The sequence below is a fragment of the Pagrus pagrus genome, assembly GCF_965226575.1.
Source record: "Pagrus pagrus genome assembly, chromosome: 18".
Lineage (NCBI taxonomy): Eukaryota > Metazoa > Chordata > Actinopteri > Spariformes > Sparidae > Pagrus > Pagrus pagrus.
In genome coordinates this window covers 20,041,119-20,064,617 of record NC_140202.1, presented here as the reverse complement: position 1 = coordinate 20,064,617, position 23,499 = coordinate 20,041,119, and the positions used below count along the sequence as shown (strand labels likewise).

General features: G+C 44.1%; 2 protein-coding genes across 6 annotated transcripts in view; one reads left to right on the top strand and one right to left on the bottom strand.

Moving 5' to 3' along the window:
- Nucleotides 1-244: 244 nt before the first annotated feature.
- On the bottom strand, nt 245-3,816 carry ptgr2 (prostaglandin reductase 2). The gene is made up of 8 exons (XM_084380802.1): nt 3,353-3,816; nt 3,111-3,229; nt 2,737-2,928; nt 2,443-2,613; nt 1,413-1,622; nt 995-1,204; nt 830-869; nt 245-733 (listed from the first exon to the last, which is right to left on the bottom strand). Exons 1-8 carry the CDS (start codon nt 3,387-3,389, stop codon nt 669-671), a joined length of 1,044 nt encoding a protein of 347 aa, XP_084236928.1. The 5' UTR covers nt 3,390-3,816; the 3' UTR covers nt 245-668.
- Nucleotides 3,817-4,215: 399 nt separating this feature from the next.
- mideasb (mitotic deacetylase associated SANT domain protein b) overlaps nt 4,216-23,499 on the top strand; it is a 30,951-nt gene continuing 11,667 nt past the window's right edge. Inside the window, exons 1-7 of one of the 5 annotated variants that reach the window (XM_084380798.1) lie at nt 4,216-4,307; nt 10,994-12,813; nt 14,751-15,023; nt 15,557-15,902; nt 16,664-16,730; nt 19,212-19,354; nt 20,179-20,282. In XM_084380798.1, the coding sequence (XP_084236924.1) occupies nt 11,251-12,813; nt 14,751-15,023; nt 15,557-15,902; nt 16,664-16,730; nt 19,212-19,354; nt 20,179-20,282 (2,496 nt within the window). In that variant the 5' untranslated portion in view covers nt 4,216-4,307; nt 10,994-11,250. Of the gene's footprint in view, nt 4,308-8,164; nt 8,238-8,323; nt 8,622-10,993; nt 12,814-14,750; nt 15,024-15,556; nt 15,903-16,663; nt 16,731-19,211; nt 19,355-20,178; nt 20,283-23,499 lie in introns of those variants that run through there. The other 4 variants (XM_084380797.1, XM_084380800.1, XM_084380796.1 and 1 more) reach the window with 4 other exon arrangements.

Below are 23,499 nucleotides of genomic sequence, written 5' to 3'. Positions count from 1 at the left end.
TAACAGAAAAAGCACCGAAACCGTATTATGTTAAGCTATGAACCTGGTTGTGATTGTTCTGTACTGTACACTGATTTGACTGTACACAAGAAACACGGGCATCGACTCCACCGAAGAATAGAAGCGATGTACTGGTGTTCACTGAACTCGCTCTTCATCCCCTCCCGTGTTCGAACACTGAAGTATACGAATGAAAAGACGACGATTTTACACCTGCCACATATTTTTCTCGTGACAACTGAAATTAGAGCCGACCACTATTTTATTTTGTTAATGGTTTATAGTGCTGTGGAATAAAATGTTCATTACAGTAAATCATATACGTTGTGCTTGTCTTCACATTGGTGAAAAACGATGACGTGTGTGTAACACATAGGTTAATATCACGAGGTGGTACTGAAATGTTTTACACATTAATCACCTGCTGCATCAGTTTCCAGCAAGTATTAAAATTCAAACTTCATATTTGTCAGGAACACAATTTCAGAAAAACATGATTTTCCATTTATTGTTCATTACAGTAACCAGCTGGCATCAGCTAAGCAATCCATTATCGTACTTGAGTTCATTAAGTTAGTGTTAATGGCGGTGATAGAAAGGCGAGTGCAGGTTAATTTCCCAAGGCGTCTGGTGAGAGCAGTCACTTGTGGCAGCTACAGTGATTTCCTTCACTCCGATACCTTTATAATTTGCTTGCCAATGTTTCCCCCTTTCATCATAGAGCAAAAGGCATCTGCAAGAAAATGAAAGAATGATTCAACACCTGCCAGGATAATAAAAATAAAAATGATACAATAAAGAAGAATGCTTGAATTCAAAACCCCCATACCTCCCATGTTTTCAATGCCATTCACCACAGTTTCCAGCACCTGTGGAGTGCAAGCAAATTAAAGCTGAACAATGCAAGCAGAAAGATGGGGAAGAGACGTGCATTCTGCATTCAAAACAATGACACCACACAGTCAACCACACACTGTCATCATTTCCTCCTTACCTTGATTTGGCCTGATTTAACCCACTGGCTGAGCTCAAAGAGGGCAGCTTCTGCTTTGTTCATGTAGTGCAGCACCATAAATCGCTCCCGGGTGATGTTCTTGCTTCGCAGGGTTTCCTGTATCTCCTCGCTCAGGGGCGGAGGATACGGCACATCCTTGTTGTACTGCGAGATCTGCCCACACAGGATCACGTGGCTGCCGCTGTTCATCTGAAAGGTAACAAGAGGGTTGGAGGTCAACGTGTGCGAGATGTGAGAGGAGGAAGCGCTACAAGATCTGCAGCCGTTACTTCTGATTTAGTCAATTCTGGCAGCACAATTAGGAAAATAAAGGCCAGCGAATTCACACGTTTTCCAGCCAAATAAACAGCAAACGCTTTATTATGCTCTTCACACACAGACACAACTCAAGCAGTACCTGAGTGATTACGGTGTCGCTGATAACGCCTCCCACGTTATCAAAGTAAACATCTATCCCATCAGGGCAGCACTCCTTGAGCCTCGCAGGGACGTCCTCTCGGCGGTAGTTGATGGCCGCAGAGAAGCCCATGTCCTCTACTAAAGCTCTGCACTTCTCATCAGAACCACAAATCCCAACCACTCTCACACAACCATCCAGCCGGCCGATCTGGAAAAATAAAAGCAGGGTGAAATGATACGATCAGGATGTCATTGCTGAGTGCGGTTTCGGAAAAAATAACTGATAGTTTCCACCAACCATCTTGTTTTATCTTTCTTACATTTAAACCCAATAAAAAATCTGAAGTATTTTCGCTTCCTCCACAGATACTGGATACAAATATTCTTCGATATTTTTAATCTACATTGAACCCGATCCTGTTTTTATTGAACTGGGAACTTCAGACTGCACGTCTGTATTAAAAAAGAGCACAACAGCAACTTCATTTACTGTGGTTTAATGAAAGCTGACATTTTTTGTTGACATTCTGGAAGAAGAGCGAAGTTCCCGTTCTCAAACTGTGTCTCCATTAAATAATCAGTACCCTTCACCTCAAGAAAATGTGGTTCTCTCTGATGACTAGAGTCACATTTCATAAAGGTCTGGCTGCCCCTCGCCTGTTACCTCAGAAACAACCCATAATGGATGCTCTTTGTGTACTCTACTGGACACTTTTTCTGTTTTCTCTTTTGTTTTTATTATTTTCTATTACAGCCTATTATTTGTATGCGTGTTTTTATGCATGTTGGATATTTATTGTCTTCGCTTGCTTGGTTTTCCCTACATGAACATGCAGACTGTGTTCTCATGCCCTACATCTTGAAACTGTATTTTGATAAAACATACTTGACAATAAATTCAGAAATGTATTAACCCACACCAATTATCTACATGAAATCTCAGCATTGAGAACGTAACTGGTAGAAAATGCAGTACTTCACATAGCTACAGCCTTTATAGACCCAAATCTGAAATTGGCTGCATTTACCTGTCCAGCTATGGAGCCACAGGCCCCAGCTGCACCACTCACCACCATGGTCTGATTGGCCCCTTTGGTGATATTACCCTTCTCCCTCACTCCGAACAGTGCAGTGAGGCCTGTTATGCCGACTGCGCCCAAAAAGTGAGACAAGTGCCCATCAACCAGCTGTGACTCAACCTGCAACAGACAGAGGGAAATACCACAGCTGCATATAGTAACTGATGCAAGTATTCATGCATGCATCCTCTTGTCTGCAAGAGGATATATGACGCAATGTTGACACACAGCGATATACCACACCTTCTGTAAGACACATCCTTTCATAACAGCGTGGGTCTGCCAAGGCCAGTTGAAGCAAGTGACCACATCTCCCTCAGCACAAACACTGCTGCGGCTGGACTCCACCACGCCGACACCTCCTCCATCCACACACTCAGACAGCTGCCATGGAGTCAGGTAATCAGCACCGGTGTCTTCATTCATTCTGCATCGCTGTGGAGCAAAGACAGAGGGATACAAAGGAGTGATGGATATTTATGCTTGTGCCTGCATTAACCTTGTCTACAGGTGACACAGGTGGACTACAACTCTGATGCATATCATTTGTTTTGTTACAACTTTTTTATCTGAATATAAACAAGCAGACAAGATCACTTGACTGGCTGCATAAATACCATGTAGGGGTCGACTGAGAGGTAAAGTGTCCTAACGAGAACTTCCCCATCTTTCAGGTCAGGTGCTAAAGTCGTCTCCTCCAGACGGAAATTTGCAGGAACTGGCGCCCCGTTATTACCTTTAATGAGAATTAGTGGTACATGTTGGCCACACGGGTGCAGTAAATTTTGCAACATGAGACACAAGACAATAGGTCAATCTTTTGTGGGGAGAAATGACATGAAATGAAAAGCATTGCTACCTGGGCGTGAGTTGAGGACGACTCTCTTGACCTGCATCCTTGAAAAGTAGCGTGACGTTAGCTGAGTGGTACCAGATCTGGCAACAAACGTCAAGTTTGTATGTGTCACAGTCTCAAACTGTGTGAGTGATTTACATTAAGTAGCAACACGAGAAAAAATATCCCGCTGATTGCAAAAGCTACTGTTAACTAAACAACAGTGTGTTTACATTGCTGTAAGCTAGCAGAAAGTCAACACACCAATGTGAAAGTCTCATTTAGCCCAATGCGAGAGGCGTCCCTGTGGCGTACTTCCGCCTTCGCTTAAATCATTTTAGGAAGTAGCACCGGCCTATTTTTTTTATTTAACCGTTATGGCGCGTGCTTAATATAACATCTTTGGCATTAATATATAAGCTAACGTTAGCTTATGATATGACATTTTTAACTATCTAAATGCTAACGTGAAGTAGCCATGCGAAAGTGCGACATTATCCCCCCAATACTCCGGTGCAGTGGAGGTTACTATCTTGCCACACACAGTCAGCCTTTCCCTAGGCGCCGTGAAGGCAGCCATGGCAAATCTGAAACGGTACGCGTCCTCAATAATCTATTTTATTATTCCACTTCATCAATACTGCAGCTATTTTACACATTCAGCTGTGGATTCGGCTACATTTTCCACTACGAGCGGTGCCGCCGATGCAAACGGTCCGTTTCTCGCCAAAGATTAGAGTTGGAGACGCGTTCAGGTCCCATAGGTGGATTGCAATATCGATTGCTAGCTAAAAGTGTTTCAAAGTGAAGCCGGGGAGGTGACGCCTTGTGGAGGAATCTGAAAAAATAAAGTTTTATTTGTCAATCCAAGCTGTTACACTGGCTTACCGTCAACTTTCGCTGCAGCAGGCCACCGTTAAAAACAACAATAACAACAACAACAACAGGGAAATGAAGACTTAGAGGGACACACTTTACTGTAAGTACTGCAAGGCTATTAACGTATGCATGCCATGACTACTGATAGTTTAGTACGCTGTTGTTAGCCACATTAATGTGTCGTGATTATAGTTACATTCACCTGGCCTGACCCACCTGTAACCCCTTCACACACACACACACACACACACACACTCACAGCACACCCCACGTGTCAGAATCCCAGAAAGTACCAGAAGACGCCCGGTGTGTCATACATATTACATCACCTACAGCTAAAGTTTGTATATGTATCCCTCTGCTCACTCATAGATGCCAGCCACCTACATACACCTGATTGTTTTGCAACAAGATACTTGCATTACTCCCTGAGAAATTGGAAGAAATTGAAAAACGCCCTATCTCACTGTGTTAAAAAAAAGTGAGAAAAAAAATTCCTGGATCTTTCCCAGATCCGCACCAAAAGTTATTGGGCTCTATTTTGGGCTGAGACCCAGCCTACATCCAAGTTTTGTGGAAATCGGCTCAGTGGTTTTTGTGTAATCCTGCTGACAAACCAACCAACCAACCAACCACCCACCCACCGACCTGACGGGTGGAAACATAACCTCCAACTCCTTTTCAGTTAAATGTGTGGACTAAAAAGATGACATCTAATGAGGGCTGCATGATATGGTCAAAGAAATTAATCATGTTGCTATTAGTTTAGTAGACGGATATTTCGATAGCGATATGATTCACATTAGTGGGAATGGTCCTTTTTGCATCACAATTTCCATCATGACAATGTGAGATTTGTTGGGTCCGTACCACAACATGTTTTTAAACATCTGGAGAACAAGACTTAAAGACATCTCTGCAGCACTACAGTACTTACTATGCACATTTTGTGTTTTTATTTAGAAATATTGATATTTGGATAATGTTCAGCCTTATTGATGCTTCGTTTATATTTCGATTTACTGCGCAGTATAACTTCTATTCTAATAAATTACTGATGAATGATCCGTCATTGCCTAATTATTAATAGACTTCAAATCAACTGGTATCAGCCTAAAAAGAAACATTGGTAAAAACATTGTTTGACACAAGCACGCTCTTATAGTGACACCACAGCTCCCGGTGCACTGACAGCGTCATCAGAGGCGGGCATGTCGGTCTGACCAGACTTCTTGTCAACTGCATCTGTGAATGTTTTCAGGCTTTGCAGGTTATTTTAAGGGCCAGAGAGCAGAGAGAGAGAGAGAGAGAGAAGGCAGCCCTGTATAGTCTGGCAGGTACATGCCTGGTCATGTCCATTGACAGATACTGCAATATCTCCTGCATTATTTATTAACTGAGGGACAGACAGTTGGACTTCCTATTGCATAAACACCATCATTAATATTATCAGTGCTTTTTCTTTTCTGTTTTCTTTTTCTGCTGAACAACTAATCAATACATTTACTTAAAGTTTCAGCTCTAGAATGAATCGTCAATTAATGTGATTAATATGATTATTCAGTTTGTTGTCTTATTAATCAATAAGCCGATTGTTTCAGGACAGCTGTATACAGATGTGCGTTCACCTCAGGGGTAGTCAGGGTCACTTTTTATCTTGTTTTATGTGTTTGACATTACGCCACTGAGGCCACAGATTACCTTGCAACATTCGGGCCGGGTTAAGGATTCACTGGGTATTGTTTCATCCTGATATGAAACTCAATTGAACAACTGATGCAGATTTTTAACACAGCTAAGGACAGATAAACTATTCATTTTATCTTGAAAAGGGCCCTTTCATGTCAGACTAATTTGATTGACATCACAGGAAAAGCACAGGTGTGACAATTACTCTGTTGAGCATCTTTCACAGTACCTGCTCCCTGAACCTGGAACACCTGGAGGAAATGCAGCCATTATTATCAAAATATCTGCTGCTGTGCACTTTCATTATCTCGAGATAACAAAGATTGTTTTCTCATAACACAGATTCGACGACAAATTAATCCGTTATCAAGAGGAAACAGAGGGTTTTTCCCTCTTATCATTGTTGCCTAATTTCAAGATAAATTAACATGTTATTATGAGAAAACAAGCTGTCATGTCAAGATAACAAAATAGTCATCTTGCGATCTCGAGATAACGGCATTCAAAAAACAATCGCACCTACAGTTGTTACAGGCTTCCGTAATTTTCTGACATTTCACAGACCGAATAATAAATTGAGAGAATAAACAACAGAGTAGTTGCAGCACCAGTTTACTTAATGTGGCCCCCTCCCTACAAACACAGTTGCCGCAGAGGTGACTTGGACGACAAATCTCGTTCTCCAGATGTAAAAACAAATGTTTGTGTGATACAACCAACCCAGAAATGTCACATAATAATGACTTTAAGATTTTATTTGCAGTGAAAATGAAAATTATCCTTGTTGCTGATCATGAATCGGTTTCGATCTCAATGTCTATCAAAATGATTGCAGCATGACTCTTTTCATTGTGTAGCCCTATTTCAAGTTCAAGGTGTTTGTCACTCCGGTTGTGCAAGTACAATGTGACATTCTTTAACTGGGAGGCTCCACTCCGAAATAGTAAATAATTAGCTATGTAAAATGCATGAAGTAATAAAGATATAAAGCTAATACAATGTATAAAGGGGAATAGGTATAGCGGGACAGCAGTGCCGTGCCGATTTGAGTGCATGAAGTCATTAAAGGAAAAGTGGGACAAGCCAAAAACACGAAGATATCTTGAAATTCATGGATATTTTTTTTAAATATTCAACTTTACACTCACAGTTAAGCTGATATTATCATTTGTAATGAAAAAAATTGTATTATATTCAAAACACATGCAAAATATAAGTATTTTAACAAGTGGTCTCAGACTTTTGGACCCTACTGTGTCTATTCCGGGGAAGAAAATTTTGCCTAAGCAAACTAGGTGTTCACGTTATTTCACTTTTAAAGGTGCACTATGTAGTTTTGGGGGAGACATATTAATCAGAAGAGTAAGATCTTTTTTTTTTAATGCCTGAACGAAGTAAACAAACACACTCTTTGTTTCCATAACTAAATAACTTGAGTAAACAAACTGACCTTAAAGGACAACACAATTTCATACTGTTTTACTGTGTTTATATGTGGTGGACCCTGCCACCTTTCTAGCTTCAAACAGTGTTCTGGGGACCTTATTTTCCCCTGAGAGCAGCTTGTTTATTCAGTTATGGAAAAATAAATATTTCTGAGTTTGTGTTATCACCTCAGTGTTAAAAATCTGGGTTTGAGTTTCTTCTACAAAACTGCGTAGTGCCCCTTTAAGGATAGGGGACACAGAGGTACAGAGCAAAGACTTTGTGCAAAAGCAATAAGCAACAAAAGGGGTCGACATCAAGAATGTATAAAGCAATCAGTGGTAATGGGCTATAAAAAAAAGCTGAAGGTGGAGGAGCAATAAAGTCAGTAATCAGCAGATGTAATATAAACAATAATGTCTTCATGTATTTTCTCCCACACTCTGCGGGGCCTATCTGCAGCAGCTCCCATAAATAAGACCCTCCCTGCTGTGTCATATGCATCCACCACCAGCACCATTACACATGCATTTCAAGAAGAAATTCGTCAGAAATAAAAAAGAAGAATCAAAAAAAAAAAAAAAAAAAAAAAAAAAAGGAAGGAAGGAAGTGTGTGAACTGGAAAGAAAAGTGAATGTTAAACGGAGAGGAGCCGGGGTGTGCCCTTCCCCTCCGCTCCTTCCCCGCGGTCCTCCCATGTGTGTTGGAATTTCCCGCATAGACTGAGAGGGATCTTGCTCCGTAAATTACAGCGCCTTGCACGTCGGAGGAAGACCATGTATGGGCATGGAAGTAGGTGTGGCCAACGGAGCTGGTGGTGGCTGTGGCGGGGAGGAGGAGGAGGAGGAGGGGGGGTCACAAGACAAGCAGAGACACGGAGAGAGTCGATGCACAGCAAAAGGGCCGCATTGCCAGCGTGAGTTTTTTTTCCCTCTGTGTGTGTCTGTGTGTGCAATCCCTGTGCAATAATGTGCAACAGACAGCGGCGGCATTGCGCCCGCGTCTCTGCGCACTAGCGCTCCGTTTCCGACCGGGAAGGACTCTTGTTTACGCGCCGACGTCCACCCCCCCCCTACCTCCCTCCCCTCCCAGTCTCCTCTTGACTTCTCTCGCAGGGGGGGAGAGAGAAAAAAAAAGTCCCTGTGAGTGAGGTCAGCAGCGTTGCATGAGTCAACCTTGGGGATGAATGCAGTCATCATCGCAGGTCTGTATTGTGCGGGCCTGCTGGCCGCGCTAGAGCTGCGAGTGTGCGATCCTGCGGGCTGAGCTGCCGCCAGTAGCAGCTTTCATGAAAAACACAGTAAGTAACGGGACAGACAAGGGGGCTACAGGATCCGCTGGGTGTCGATGACTGTGGCGTTGTTGTTGTGGCCGACAGTGCATGTTTACTGTGGCCGCAGCTCGCTGACAAAGTTTTTGTTTACCTCGCCGAGGGAGAGGCGAGCCTGGGCGCGCACTGCCCCGCCGATCAGTCGCTCCGTTCGGTCGGATGTTTTCAATGTCTCAGCCCCGAGCAGACCGACTGCACAGAAACCGACATGTGACGTATTAACCCTGTTGACAAGTTGGATCGATCCGTGGCGATTGTTCACCAGCGGTGCCACCACACTTTGATCACACGGGGCTGCATTGTGGAGGGACGTGGATAATCCCGTTTCCTGCAACAAAGGGTTTACTCGTAAATAGCGCTGAGCTGGCTGGACACGGAAAGTGATGCGGAGGGAGCGAGTGAGAGGAGAGGAGAGGAGAGCAGGGAGGAGGACTCAGCATGTTTTGTTCGTCTTATATTTTCTAGTATTTGTCGTCCCTTGCACGCTGCAGGCCTCGCAGTGCGCGCTGGTGTGCGTGCAGCGCCACACGGGCAGATTTAAATAAAGAAACTGCGATGGATTAGGGCGGCTCATGGTGCTTGACATTTATTTTAAGCCAATTTAACGTGTTACTTTGTTTATTGGACTAAACCCCAGGCTTGTGTAAGGTTGCACTCGTGATGCGTCACGATGATCCCTCACCTCGGATGGTTTGTTTAATGCACAGAGACTGCTCACACAGCATGGTCGCCCAGTGATCAGCAAGCGAGTGTTGCAGGCTCACCCTGCAAAGGGAGAGTGTGTTTTATTTATGTGCACCTTTTCACAGAGGATGGCTCATAGGACTTGACAACATGGCTACAGGCATGTGTACCATCACATGGCCACATTGCGTGGTCATACAGTTTCCTCAGTGAGTGGTGCCCCTGAGCCAGTGCAGGATATGAACAGCTGCAGCTGTCTATTTTAAGAAGCTTGTGTTTTACTAGGCCACCAGAGTAAAGGGTGACAATTGTCAGTCACTTCCTAGGTTGTCAGAGACGGCCTTTGGCGAGTCTCTGATGCAGAGATTCTAGTTTTATTTTATGTAATCAGCTCGACAAATAGTTTTTTTGTAACGTGATTCCAGCAGCGGGCGAGTCGGCGTTTGTTGTACACTCATTGGAGAGTGGTTGGACCACCACAGCTAGATAAAGACAGGGAAGTTTGACTGACTGTATAATCTAGGAGAAAATCGCAAACAAAAGTGCGACCAAGTGCATAGAAGTCGCACTTTAATCCAAGACCAACAGGGATGGGCAAATACCAACATTTACCCCCCAGCCACCACTGCTACAAAACAGTTACAGAGGAGACACTGCAAGTGCATTGATTATGATGACTCTAACAGCGATGACGAGCATCAACGGTTTTCTGTTTAGATGCTTGACTGCTGACACGATTTTTATTTCATACAGATGGAGCAAGGATTGAGATTTTTAACAGAAACAGTCGGGATCTGTGTGCAATCTTGAAATTTGGCAGACGGCACCGTGTCAAAATCTGCTCCAAAACCTCGCTGTGATGGGATGATATTTTTTTTTGATAATCACCTAGAGTTTCCATGGCAATTTTCAAGTTCCTCTTCAAGCTATCATTGCCTGCAAAGGCCGTTTTGACTCTTTCCTCGCTCTCTTTTTTCCCTTTGCATAGCGCGTGTCATCATGACTCATGCTTGCTCACTTTCAGTTGCCCTTCCTTTTTGAGTCTGCAGCCACGGTTCAAAGGGCACGGGTTCCCTTTTTTCTTCTCTCCTGTGATGAATCACACAGTTGTAAAAAGAGTGGTTTCTGTCACGTTTCAAACTGCTGTCTTTTCTAGGTAGTTTGGCGCGAAAGAGAGCTTCCTTACTGTGACAGCAGTTGGGACACGAGGGGGTTTTGTTGTTAGCTATAAGTGAGCTACAGTGATGAACCGTTTACTGTGTGTGTATATCTCCTCCGGTGCTGATGTCATTGCCCATCATTAAACGCGGTGCAGTAATATCCTGTAATGACATTTCCAGGAACTATTGATTTGCTATCTGTATCAACTCAACCCTCCTCAGGTTCCTATATTTCATGCAGGTCTGGTATACGTGTTGGCCTGCATGCAGGACCTTATCCCCGTGTCATGTGAGCTTAGGGAATAATGACACAGTTTAGACCAACCCCTCCCCTCCTCTATTCTCACACCCGATACCTTTCAGTGGAGGTCTATTGTTGAAAAAGCAAACAGCAGGTTTTTACATGGCTGAGGCGGGGATGATAATGAGACCCCCCTGCGGGGACCCCTTTAGTCTGATGGCTCAATGCTTGACCTCTCTCTCATTTTCTCTATACAGGGTGTTGTCCATGAATGAGACAAACGCTCAGGCTTCTTCAGATCTGCTCACCCCAGGCTGGCGACCTCTGAGTGGGTCACGAAGAACTTCAGAGGAGAAGAGAAGATTATCTCGGTTGACTCTGCTTCGGCTCACGCTGATGTCAATGTAGTTTTACGACTTTATTATACTGTGGGTGCCCTTTTGAATTTTGGTATATTCAAGTGGAGCATTACTAGCTGGTTTGGTTGGAAAGATTAACCTGTCTCGGCTTATTCATGCCCGTCATGAGTGTACCTGCCCAGCAGAAACCCAGCGCCAAAAGAACAGGAAAACGCATCACGTTTTTCAACGAACAAAGCGTAGCAATGAAGGAGACTTCTCAGCACCCTGAGGGGTCCTACTATGTCCCAGGTGGCACTGCCTCTGATCCTGGACAAAGCGAGGCTGCAAGTACTGTGACCTCCAATCCAGAGGGTCCTCACATGTACCTCAACTCTGTCATATTCAGCCCAGATAAGGGTGACCAGAGTAGGGGACATTATCAACAGACTGTACCCATGAAGTGGGCCCACCAGGAGCCCAGTCAGCAGCAGCCATCTCTGTCCCAGCAGCAGAGAGCTGCAACATGGAATACCATGACAAACTGGGGACAAAACATTGCTAATTACATCGGTGGAGTTAATGTAACCGACTCAAGGACTCAGAATGCATTTGCAAAGCCGATGCATGAGACTTCTGGCTTACAGCCACATCAACAGCCCCCTAACAGAGCTGCAGACAAGCTGTCTAACCCTGCAGTTGAAGCGTACAGGGAAGTAGTGAAGGCTCGGGGACTGGATTGGGAGCAGCAGCAACAGTCCCAGGCCTTCCAGGAGACTTTGAAACCCGGGGCGCTGAACGCCCAGCAACACAGCACATCCCACCAAGGAGGAAGCTCAGTATTGCAGCCCTTCCAGTTGGCCTTTGGTCAACCCAAGCAGCACCTGCCAGCCTACTACCAGAGCTTTCAAGGCAACAGGACGACCCTACCTAACCCACCTATCTATTCGACACAAGCAAAACCCCAACACCAGTTGCAGCAGCTGCAGAAGCAAGAGCAAATACAACGCCAGCAGCAGCAGCAGCAGCAACAACATCACATAATTCAGCAGCAAATTCAGCAGCAGCAGCACCATCAACAAATGCAGCAACAACAAATCATTCAACATCAACAGCATGTACAGCAACAGCTACAGCAGCAGCAACAAATACAGCACGAGCAGCAGCAACAAAAGATACAGCAACAGCAACAACAGCAGCAGCAGCAACAGCTCCAAATTCAGCAGCAAATGCAACATCAGCAGTTGCAACAACAAAACCCTCATGTGCTTGACTATTACCCCGCTGCACAAAATGCACACCCTCACCCACATCCACAGCCGGTGGTGGTACACTCCCAGGAGTCATCTGCTCCAGCTCCCCCAAAGATCCAGGAGCCAATTATCCAGGACATCACCCCAGAACCCCAGCAGCCTTCAGATCCGCTACAGCCCCCTATCCTCCAGCCTGAACCCCTGTCCCAGTCACAGCCCCAGACACAACTCCAATCCCAGACACAGCTACGCAGATCACGACGGCTCTCCAAGGAAGGTGGAGCGCCATCCGACAACCCCTTTCTCTCTGTCTCTTCAGATCAAGTTGCCCCGGGGCCGCAGGGCTCCCAGAACGGGGCCCGTGACATCCAGGCAGCCCCGACAGGCGTCATCCAGAGCACACGCAGGAAACGCAGGGTGTCCCAGGAGGTCAACCTGGAGACCCTTGCTCAGAAGGCCTCGGAAATGGAGTCTCTGCCATCACATGTAAGTGCTAAGTTCAGTTTTAAGACTGTCAGTGTTCTCCCTTTGTCTTGCTTTCTGTTTCGTCTTTCTTTTCCACGCCATTTCTGTGTCTTTCTGTTTTCCTTGATCTTTTGTTCACTCATCTGTTCCTCAGCTGTTTCCTCTCAGGCAAAAGAACCACAAAATAGCCTTTTAACAGAAAAGAACTGAATGTTCTGAATCCAGATGATTGCATTGCAGTTTATATCTAAACTCGTCACTGCAAGCTGGAACCCTTAATTGCTAATATCTCGGCAAGAGCTAAAAATCTATTTTTCTGGTGTTATCCCAGGGTATAATTGCAGTGGGACTTAGGCTCCCTGAGCAAGAGCGGGAAGTGGAACAAACGGCCTAACACAACTGCCAGAAAAACTGTGCCAAAACCTGTGTTGTTTGTGATTAACGTGTTGCTGGAAGAGATGCTGAATGTAATCAACGCCCAGTGAAGTTTACACCACAGAACTGAGCTGCTCAGCTCTGCCTGGTGATAAAAATCTGGAGCTTAAACAAGACTTTGCATTGTCACAGGGTGTATATATCTATATATATATATATATATATATATATATATATGTATATATATATATATATACACATACACATACATATATATACACTACACAAACAACTTCATGTGTGACTTCTCAGATCTCACGGAGAGTCGGTTAACAAACATGAAGTACCCTGATTGTAAGATGTGAAGTCATGCACTTATCTATGTTTATGTGCTAAATGTCTTGATTGTGCAACAAGTTCTGTTGCCAAACAGCACTGAGTCAGTATGTCTGTAGTTCAGCATGGCTGCGCCCTGGATTCGCCTCACGGGTAGTTGATCATACAGACAGTGTGTTCGGTTGCATGCCTGCACACCTCCCCCCATCCCATCAGAGGAGAGAAACTCCAGCCTGGCCTCGCCTGCCCTCCCCCTCTCCCCTCCGTTTATACAGGGAGGGGTGCAGGGTTGCCCTGCATGCAGTGCTCAGCAGAATATCTCTCCACCTCTCTGGTGTAGGGGCTGGAGTTTTCCACCAGCAATAATGAACACAGATCCAGTGTAGCCACTGCTGCATGCCTCTCTGCCCATGCACATGCAGTTTGCAGTGACAGAAAGTGTCTGTCTTCAACTGGCCTGTGATGTGGTGGCCTTTGAAGTTGTTCTCGAGTTGAACGTTGCTCTAAAGCGCACTGGCCCACCCAGTATGGTTTCTCAAAGAAGAAATGTGAAGAATGCTTTTGCGGACTGTTTCTTTTGACATTTATACAAGGCCTGTCCCTTAAGTGCTGCACCTTACATTATCAATACGCAGACGTACAACATGGACGTTCGCTGAAACATCCAAGACAACTTCATTTGTTTGAGTTTTGACTCTGTCACTTAGAAATACACCCCAGGCTTGTTTAGTGCTGTATCGACCTACCTGTTAATGCTCCATTTGAGTATTGACATAATTTTCCCACTGTCTAGTGTGAGTTCAGTAACAAGGTGTTAGGGTTCCCCAATTACCCTATTGATTAGAATTCGGCAGCTTGCCCAGCTGAAGCAGACACCCAAGAACTTTTAGTTAAAGATTTATTGTGCTGTGGTATTCTGAGCTCCACTTAGGTTGTCAGAAGTTGTGATTCTTCGCAACAGTTGTTTCGTGCACTGTATCAGCTACCAAAGTAGGTTTTACTAGTTCATTTGAAAATGTATCACCTGAAAGTGACGGTGTGTGAGATGCAATGTGCGTGTTGCAACAAGGGCCTCTATAGCAAGCAACAGCATGATGAAACTGTCTTCGACTTTAACTTCAAACTTTTACTGTCTATAACTTTGCACATTCGCTGTGTGCAGGCAATACATTTGCGTATGCTCTTGATGTTTTATATGAAGGGAAAAATCAAACGGCATAGTAATACCTCATCCACCATCTTAATAGGATCCCCACAGGCCGTGGAGTCCCACTGACTCAGAGGGTCTGAATCCCAAGCGACCTCGAGACGACAGCCTCCTTCCGCTTGTCATCCCGGTGTCTGTTCCAGTGCGACGGCAGGATCCCTCCTCTCCTGACAGAGATGAAGCAGCCCTGGCCTCCAACTGGCCCCCCAGACCTTCAAACCCACAGGAGCTGGGCCGCGCCGACCACAAGCCCTCGGTCATTGTCACCCGGAGACGCTCACTCAGGAACTCCTTGTCGGAGAGCTCAGAGCAGGTGGGCACAAATTCATTCTTTATTTCTGTTTTTTGCACTGTTCAATAGGGGGAATATTTTTTGTTAAACAGAAGAGGCTGTAGGCTGGTGTTCCACTATCTTCCCCAGTCTGTTTCCAGTCTGTCTAAACTCAAGCTATTAAATCCTTCCATTTGTGCCACATCGCCCCGCCAACACACACTCCCTTCCCCCCATCCATGCTCCGTGTCTCCCCTGCCCCCATTTCAGTCGTCCACTCTTTTCTGCCTTTCCCTGTTTCATTTGGGGGGATTTGGTGAACTGGTTGCCCTGTCCCAGATCAGGCAGATTATCAGGGTTTAGCGCTGCCATACTGTACATTATGTACCATATAGTTTAAGGTTGGGGTGCCATGGTCGTTCTCTCGAGGATTTCTCAGGATAAATACACAAAAAGCCGACTGTATGTATAGGCTATCTGTTGAGTTTTGTGACGTATCACAGTGCACAAAGAGACTCCTGTGATAAATGCACCACTTAAAACCATTTTTTTAAATGTATTTTTTTTCTCACCAGAATGGAGGAACTGAGGGAGAAAAAGACGATGACGGCAAAAAGTCCAAGCGGCGCCCGCGGCCCGAGCCTCTTTTCATCCCACCGCCAAAACCTGGACTATTCATCGCCCCTCCCGTCTACTCCAGCATCACAAACTACCAGAGCCACCTACGTTCCCCCGTTCGGCTTGCCGACAACCCACTCACCATGCCCCCCTACACACCCCCGCCAATCCTCAGCCCTGTCCGTGAGGGCTCGGGCCTGTACTTCTCCACTTTCCTGTCTTCGGCTGCAGCCGCAGCCAGCGGGCAGGGTCTGCCTCCTCCTGCAACGCCCAAGTCCGCAACACGCAGCCTGTTGCGCTCCAGTAAGTAAATAAAAATCGTTAAACTTCCCCGATTTATATACAAGACATTTTAAAGGATAACAAATGAAAATTCAGTCAGTATGTACTCATCCCCTTGCCAATGGAAAGTCGAGTTTAGTTTCTTAGTCAAGAAAACATTTCTGGAGCTTCACAGCAAAACAACGTTACAACATTCTCCCAAACAACTGAAGAAGATGGGGACATGATTCAAACAAAAACAACAGCAACATAAAATGGCTCCATACAGCTCGTCCAGTGTAATCCAAGTCTCCAGAAGCCCTGAGATCCCAAACTGATTTAAAAAGACAATTTTTGCACCCTCGACACGTGGTTGAGCTCGTGCCCCCACTTCAGACGGGATGCGTGCCAACGCTTTTAGCTTAGCAGTTAAGGTGAAGTATTCATCTTTAAAAAGGGTGTAAATAACGTCTTCTCAAAACAATCTTTGGGTTCCCGGAGACTTGGATTACACCAGACAAGCTGTTTGTAGCCATTTTATGTTTTATTGTTGTTTTTGTTTACGTTTAAAAACCCCATCTACTTCAGTTGTTCAGGAGAATGCTGCAACGCTGTTTTGCTTCGAAGCTCCAGAAATGTTTTGTGGACCAGGAAACTTTACCCGACTTCTGCACAGGGGTGGGTAGATTATGACTACATTTTCATTTTTGGGTGAGGCATCTGGTAAGCATTTTTCATAAATAATGTAATATCGTACTGTGCACCATTTAAATAACTGCATTTTGTGCTGCTGCTCCTTTTAGACAGCTGCGACATCACGCCACCAGTTCTGTCTGCTATGAGCGAGGCCACTCCAGTCAGCATAGAGCCGTGAGTATTTCTGAGTACATCTCCAAATCACCATCTTCTTCCATTATGGAAAGGGTGGGTTTTGGGGTTTGTGTGCAATTTCCAGAGAAATTACACGGCTACTAGGAAGCATGCATTATGTGGAGTAGTAGTTCTGCAATCAATTATTCAAACCATAACACTGGGCTGAATCATGAAATGTCTTGAAAGAGAGCCTGGACTTCTTGAAATTCTACACCCGTCCTTTAAAGCGGCCACTGCTACCACTGGAATCTTTTGCCCTGTCATCTACAGCCTGCATTAGTGCCAGCATTCCCCTTCTGATGTAGCTCTGCAGGCTAATGTCTCTCTCAGTGAGAGTGCATCCTGTCATAACAATTCCATATCAACTCTCAAATGAAAGCCTTAAAGCTTAATGAAACCTAATGGCAGTAAGTGCTCTTAAACATACGTGCTTGTAGTTTTAGTTCTGTAAAAGTAATCTGGTTTCTGTTTAATATGCACATTATAATAGGGGTGGAAATTGGCAGTTTAAGAAGATATTATATGTGTTTTTTTGTTGATATAATCCATAAGATTTCAGTCCTGGTTGATTTGGGGACACCCGTGGTTTCCCTGGCAACAGTAAGTGCAGGTTAACATTGCAGCAAACGCTAGTTGAGCAGCTACTTTTGTCATAAATGCAACAGGAGAGCAACTGGTGTATCTGATTGCAGTGTAACCAAACAGAGTCGCATTGTTTTTAATAAGGAAGTCAGTCAACAATAACCGCAGCCACGATCTGATATCTGTTGCCTCGCTGGGGAGCTGGAAAAAAATGATCCAAAAATACTTTTTGCTAACTGAGCATGGTTAGCGCCAACCTCAATAAATGCAAAAAAAATACCGCTTCTCCTGTGGCCGCTTTCACATATTGAGCACTTTCAATGTGAAGCAGTTACAGTAGGATCTCCTGTTTGCATTAGCATCAATTAAAGCAACATAATGTAACTTTTGCCTTTTTTATAAAAAGAAAAAACTGCTTCTAAATCATATTGATGGTACAGTACAGTGTCTTGTAACAGGGTGAATGGTGTCTCCGCCCCCCTATCACTTGTTTCTGCACTATGTAGCTAAGATACACATCTTTCAGACGTAATGAGTTTTGTTTGTAGTAAGCACAGGTTGTTGCAGACCTTGGATTTGTATTTACGACAGTGGTGTCCCACTCAGAAACTGTGGTGGGGTGTTGCTTTAATACGGTGCCACAGTGAGGCTTACAAGCTGTCTTGTCTCCAGCGAATCCCCCATACTTGCATGCAAGCTGGATCCAGTGCAGGAATGGCGGACCTCGCCACTAATGATGAAAACCCCTTCAGAGAGAGATGATTACTGAATGTAAATACACCGAACCATGACCATAAAAAGTATCAAAAATTGGGTTTGATTACATGAAAATTTGTAGGATTGTAACTTTAAACTTCTCCTCAGGTGAACTCAATGAAGTATATCAACAGTGCACGTAAACAGCTCGGACCAACCTTCAGTGGAGCGTCGCCAACAGCTATGTTACTCCATAAATGTAAACACAGCCACTGATAGCTTGGATGTTTATGAAATTCAGAGCAACAAAGAAAGGGGAGTTTCGAGGACACCGAGAATCCATTTAGTTTAACCCTTAATCTACTAATCAAGGATTCTTTTGTGTAGTTGCATCAGCAGTGAGTTGCAGTTTATGGGAGTGTGTTGTGCAAGCAGCTCAGCGGTTAGTCAGGGACATGCCAGTGAACATTCCCATAAATCATGCTTTCAGAAGGGCCCGGTGTACTCCCAAACACGCCAGAGCCGTCGCAGTTGAACTTTCAGCAGCCCACCTTCGCTGGGGGAGGCTGCCAGAATACACACACACACTCAGCTGGAAATACTGCAGGCCCACTGAAAATGCAGGGGAGGGAGGGGGCACGCTTGAACAGGATTGTCTGTTAATACAACGCAGCATGATTTTCACAACTCCAGCACAGATGTATCTGGTTTCAGTTGACATGTGAGCTCACAGAGATGCATTTGTTTGGATTATGCGTCTTTCTTCCCACTTGACCTTTGTCCCACATCAGAATGAGGATGCATTTACTTTCGGTTCGGTGAATTAAAGAAGTGCACTCATTTTCCAAATCCAAATTTTGAAAGAGATTTGCATTTTGTTCATCATGCTGAGAGCACAAGAGAGCTGTGTAACAAGCTCGAATTCAAAACAGTGCAAGAATTGCAGTGCTCAGCGCCCGAGTGCCTCAACAATCTCTCCCGTGACTATTTAAAGATCATGGCTGGAAGAAATGCCAAGAAATCAGAATACGATCTCAGAAATAAAACAAGACCTTTACTCTTGAAAGAAATCTGATACTGATACATAATGTCTTGACTGGAATATTTGACAGTGATTAAAAACCTCAAAGCCGTAAAAGCACTTTTAAGAAAGATCCAGTTCAAAGCCTTGTCCCTCAACACTGATGTCCTGTTCCCCAGACGGATAAATATTGGGTCGCGGTACCAGGCGGAGGTGCCAGAACTGAGGCAGCGATCAGCTGTTGAGCTGGATCACCATCGAGCGGAGCTGGTCTGGGTTCCACTGACTGAACTGGAAGAAAAACCTGACTTCCAGGGCAAAGGTAAGGAAAGCAGCATATTTCACTGTTGTTGCATCACCTGAACCCGAAAGCATAAACACCGGCAGACAGGTTGTTTGTGCCGGAGCAGGATTTTTGTTTTCGTGATTCATTTTCTTGAGTTCGTGACTACAGTCTGTCTTTTCCTTGTTTTGTGAAATACAGAAGTAACTTTCTGTTATCACTTTCAATAGAGCCTGTTCAATAATTCACCGCCGAGCTGTTGCAATTAAGGATTCCTCAAGCAGCAAATCATTTCCTAATTCTCCCTTTATTACATTTTGATACCTTTTCAGTGAGACCTCGAAGCATTTTTATCTCTTCACATACCTCCGTGTGTTACAATCTGATATGGTATCAGCGTCCACAGTTACACATTTTAAACTGCTGCATGACGTGCATGGTTGTGGATCAAGGATCAACACGAGCTTAACACCAGCACTCTCAGATAAATAGGCTTCCCATTTATTGTCGTCCAAAGCAAATACATTTCATTGGAGGCCATCATCGGAGATGTGTATGGAAGCCCATTTCTGCCATGTGGTGAATGTGGAGGAATCGCATTATAGCAAATGGGCTTCCATAGACTCGGATTCATAGACTTGGATCTGGTCCTGCATAATAAAAACAAGCTAACAAACAATGCAATAAAACCAAACACACAGGACTGTTAAATACTTCAATTATCTTCTAATTACGGGGGTTTTGACGTCCTCGCAGCAGTACAAGCTTAAGAAAATATTGTCACAGCTGCACGCGAAATAACAATTAAGTGCAGTTGTAGTTTTTCCTGTGTTGCTCACGATCGCTGTCTCTGTGTCTCTCAGTGGAAGACCTCATGCACCTGGCCTGCTCCAGTGTGTTCTGTGGAGGAGGCACCAACCAGGAGTTAGCCCACCATTGTTTGCACGAGTGCAAAGGCGACATAATGGTGAGTGAAACAAAACGATCCACGCTGACTGACGAGGCAGGGATTTCCGTGATTCATGGAAAGCTGTGCTCTGCACCGTGTAACCCACCCATGCACACCGACCCGTTTTCCCCTTGAAGATAAAACATTCCTATTAAAGTATCTAAAAGTTTTCTGCCAAAGATAGACGTTTTTTTTTTAGCATGAAAGAAATCAGTGTTTCCTCTGTGTTCTCCTCACTGGTTTGAAGTGGGCAGGGTGTTGCAACAGTTGAATCAGAATCTGATGACTGGGGGGGCGTTATTCAGTTACTGTCAATCAAATCTGTTCCAATCACACCCGCGCACTACTGATTATGCAGATTATATCACGTTTTAAGTAGTAAATGTTACTATATTATACAGTGTTTTATATAGTCATAGAGAAATACTTTGAAGGTACGTGATTGAAGGAACAAAATTTTTTTTTTTTTTTTTATTTAAAAAAAGCACTAGCATTCTAGCATTCAAAGGAAAATGTTAAGTCTCATGCACAGTGACGCATATTTTTCCCATTTTCTGTTGCTGCACAGAAGCAGATTGCAGCATCATACATCACCATACATTACATACATTGCCAAGCAGATAGTAATACTAAAAGACAACACTTACCTCAGCCTGCTGCCATCTGGCAAAAGATGCAGAAGTATGTTGCCATACCACCAGACTACGGAGCCCTCTGTTCCTCAAGTCACTCCACAAAATAGTTGATTTTGTTTTTTCTCCTAGAAAGTACACAAAGGAGCTTAAACTAAATTCTGTTTTGCAACCAGTTTTTAAAAGGACAAATTAACCTTGTATAAATATAACTTAATAATCTTTATTGTCCACACGTGGTGATTTGCCTGTGGCTTCATAGGTTCGTTAGAAACACTTTCAGTGTAAATGATGTTTATTGAAGTCGGAGAGACTTCTTGTAAATGTTCTTGGTTGCTGCAGCGGCTCCTTAAAGTCTGCTCGAGGGCAGATTTATGATTTTTTCTTTTAAAACTGGGACAGACTGGATCAGATATGATTCTTTGGGCTTTTCATTTCACCAGAGTTATATATATTAACATCCCAGTTGTTTTTGCTCTAATAATAATTTTACTGGCTATGTTTGTAGTTCTGGACAGTCATCATTCATGTGCACTTAATTAGCTGGGATATTCAGAGCTTTTTGCACTTCTTGTCATATAAAGAGGACTGGTTTCTTTCTTTCTCTTTTGCTGTTGAAACCTTAATGTCTTGGTCTTGTAAACCCTTAAACTCGCTCTAACAGGGTTATTATGTACGTGCAAATGCTTGACAGAGACTCCAGATGTTATTGTTGTGACAGAAGAAAAAGCAGCAGTGCATTGTTGTATCCAACCAGGACAAAAACATGTCATGGTGTAGCTTTGTATCACTGACAGTATGCCAGGCGTAGCAGGTAGGAGCGTAAAAATGTGATTACTGACCAGCAGCACGTAAACGCCAGGGTTAAAGTAATCAGGTTGTTGCAGTGCACGGACACGTGTCCTCTGACTTCCTGCCTTAACTTGATATCTTCCACTAACCTGGTTTCTGGCGTGCATGTACATGCAATGATCGAATGCCTCCTTCTGAGCCCTCAATGATTACTGAAAGGAAGTGACTGATCTGTCGTCTTTCAGCATGCGATGTACTGAAACTCTGTGGTGGCCTAAGATGAGTGAGATAGTGAAACGGTTTGGTTATTTAGCCGGAGTGATGCCACTGTGTTGAGCAGGAGGGCTGCACATGCTGCCAGTGAGGTGATAACGGCCGTTGACGGACTGATAGAAAATAGAACAGCAACTAATGTGTAGCATATATTGTCATTGTTGTTTTTTAACATACTTCATCGCCGTTCTTAAAAGCAGCGACCAGACAGAACGTCATAGTCATAAATAGCCCGAGAAAGGTCAGAAAAGGTCATAAATGTCCAGAAGTGTCACATGGAAATCTGATTGGTCAGACAACTGCTCCACCTATACTGCAGCAATAATACATCCTGTGTCTCATACGTTTTGCATCACTGTCAGACCACTAATCGCGTCAGAGCTCATCGTCGGGGCTGCTTTAGATTGCAGTGCAGAAATCTAAGGATGTCCCAAAAAAAGGAACAATGTCCTCCGGGCTGGTTGTGATAATGAGGTCAAGCAACGGTCACTGTTAAGCCACGGTCACACTTTGTGACTTTCAGTCTTCGGATCGCTGTTTTTTGTTCACTGTACAACTTTCTCTTCTGCTCGCACACTACATGGCCGATCAGCGACAGGGGGTCACTCATTACAGGACGAGGCAGGCGAGAGAGACGACATGGGAAGGACGGGTCCAAACATGAGATGAACAAAAGAACGTGTGAGAGAATGGATAAGGATGCGAAAATGTATAACGGCCTGCTCATATTGTAGTTCAGCAATGACGACACGCTTACAAATACTAAAAAAGGTTGTTTGTATATCAGTGTATTCTTATATAAACTATGTTATGTTGCACGCATGATGAGACTCGGTTCAGGAAGCTACTGCAGAGGCGAGTAGGAGAGAGGGAGAAAGGAGAGGAAGGTCAATGGCTGTAGCTGTTTCTTTCTCGCCTGCTAGATATGCAGCGGATGTCTGCGACGCATTGATGAGCTCTTGGATCATCGCGCCTTTAAACGGTTCCCATATGGCGATTTCTTCCCTCTGATTTGGTTGGTTGGTTTGTTAGCAGGACTTCACAAAAACTACTGAACAGATGTCCACGAAACTTGGATGAAGGATGGTTCTCAGCCCAGAACAGACTTGATTAACGCTTGGTGCGGATCAGGGTAACAGGACAGATCCAGGAATTTTTTCTTATTTTCTTTGTGAGATAGTTTTTTGTTTTTGTGGACATTTTTGTTAATTTCAGGGAATAATGCATGAATCTTGATGAAAAAAATCTGGCATACTCAGGTGGCTGGTGTCTGTGAGGGAGGAAAATCTGATGCAGATTCAGATCTAGCAATTTAAATATCTTTTATTTAAAATGCAATTAGGCTTGATTGAATTAAAGGGCACTGTTTGGCCTTGGCGGAGGTACGCGCTCTACTAAGTGCCATTCTAGTTGCTAATGAAGTCAGATTTTCTGATTAATATGGGAATAATATTAATAATTAGGGCTGAAATGAAAAATTATTTCCACAATCTGCTAGTAATTTTCGTGATTAATCGTTGGGCTGAAAACATGAAATA

Excerpts from the sequence above, each read along its gene's own strand:
- ptgr2 (XM_084380802.1), bottom strand. The coding sequence starts at position 3,389 with ATGCAGGTCAAGAGAGTCGTCCTCAACTCACGCCCAG. Across the intron at positions 2,614-2,736 it reads AAGGATGTGTCTTACAGAAG|GTTGAGTCACAGCTGGTTGA; the intron begins GTGTGGTATATC and ends TGTCTGTTGCAG. Across the intron at positions 870-994 it reads TTAAATCAGGCCAAATCAAG|GTGCTGGAAACTGTGGTGAA; the intron begins GTAAGGAGGAAA and ends TGCACTCCACAG.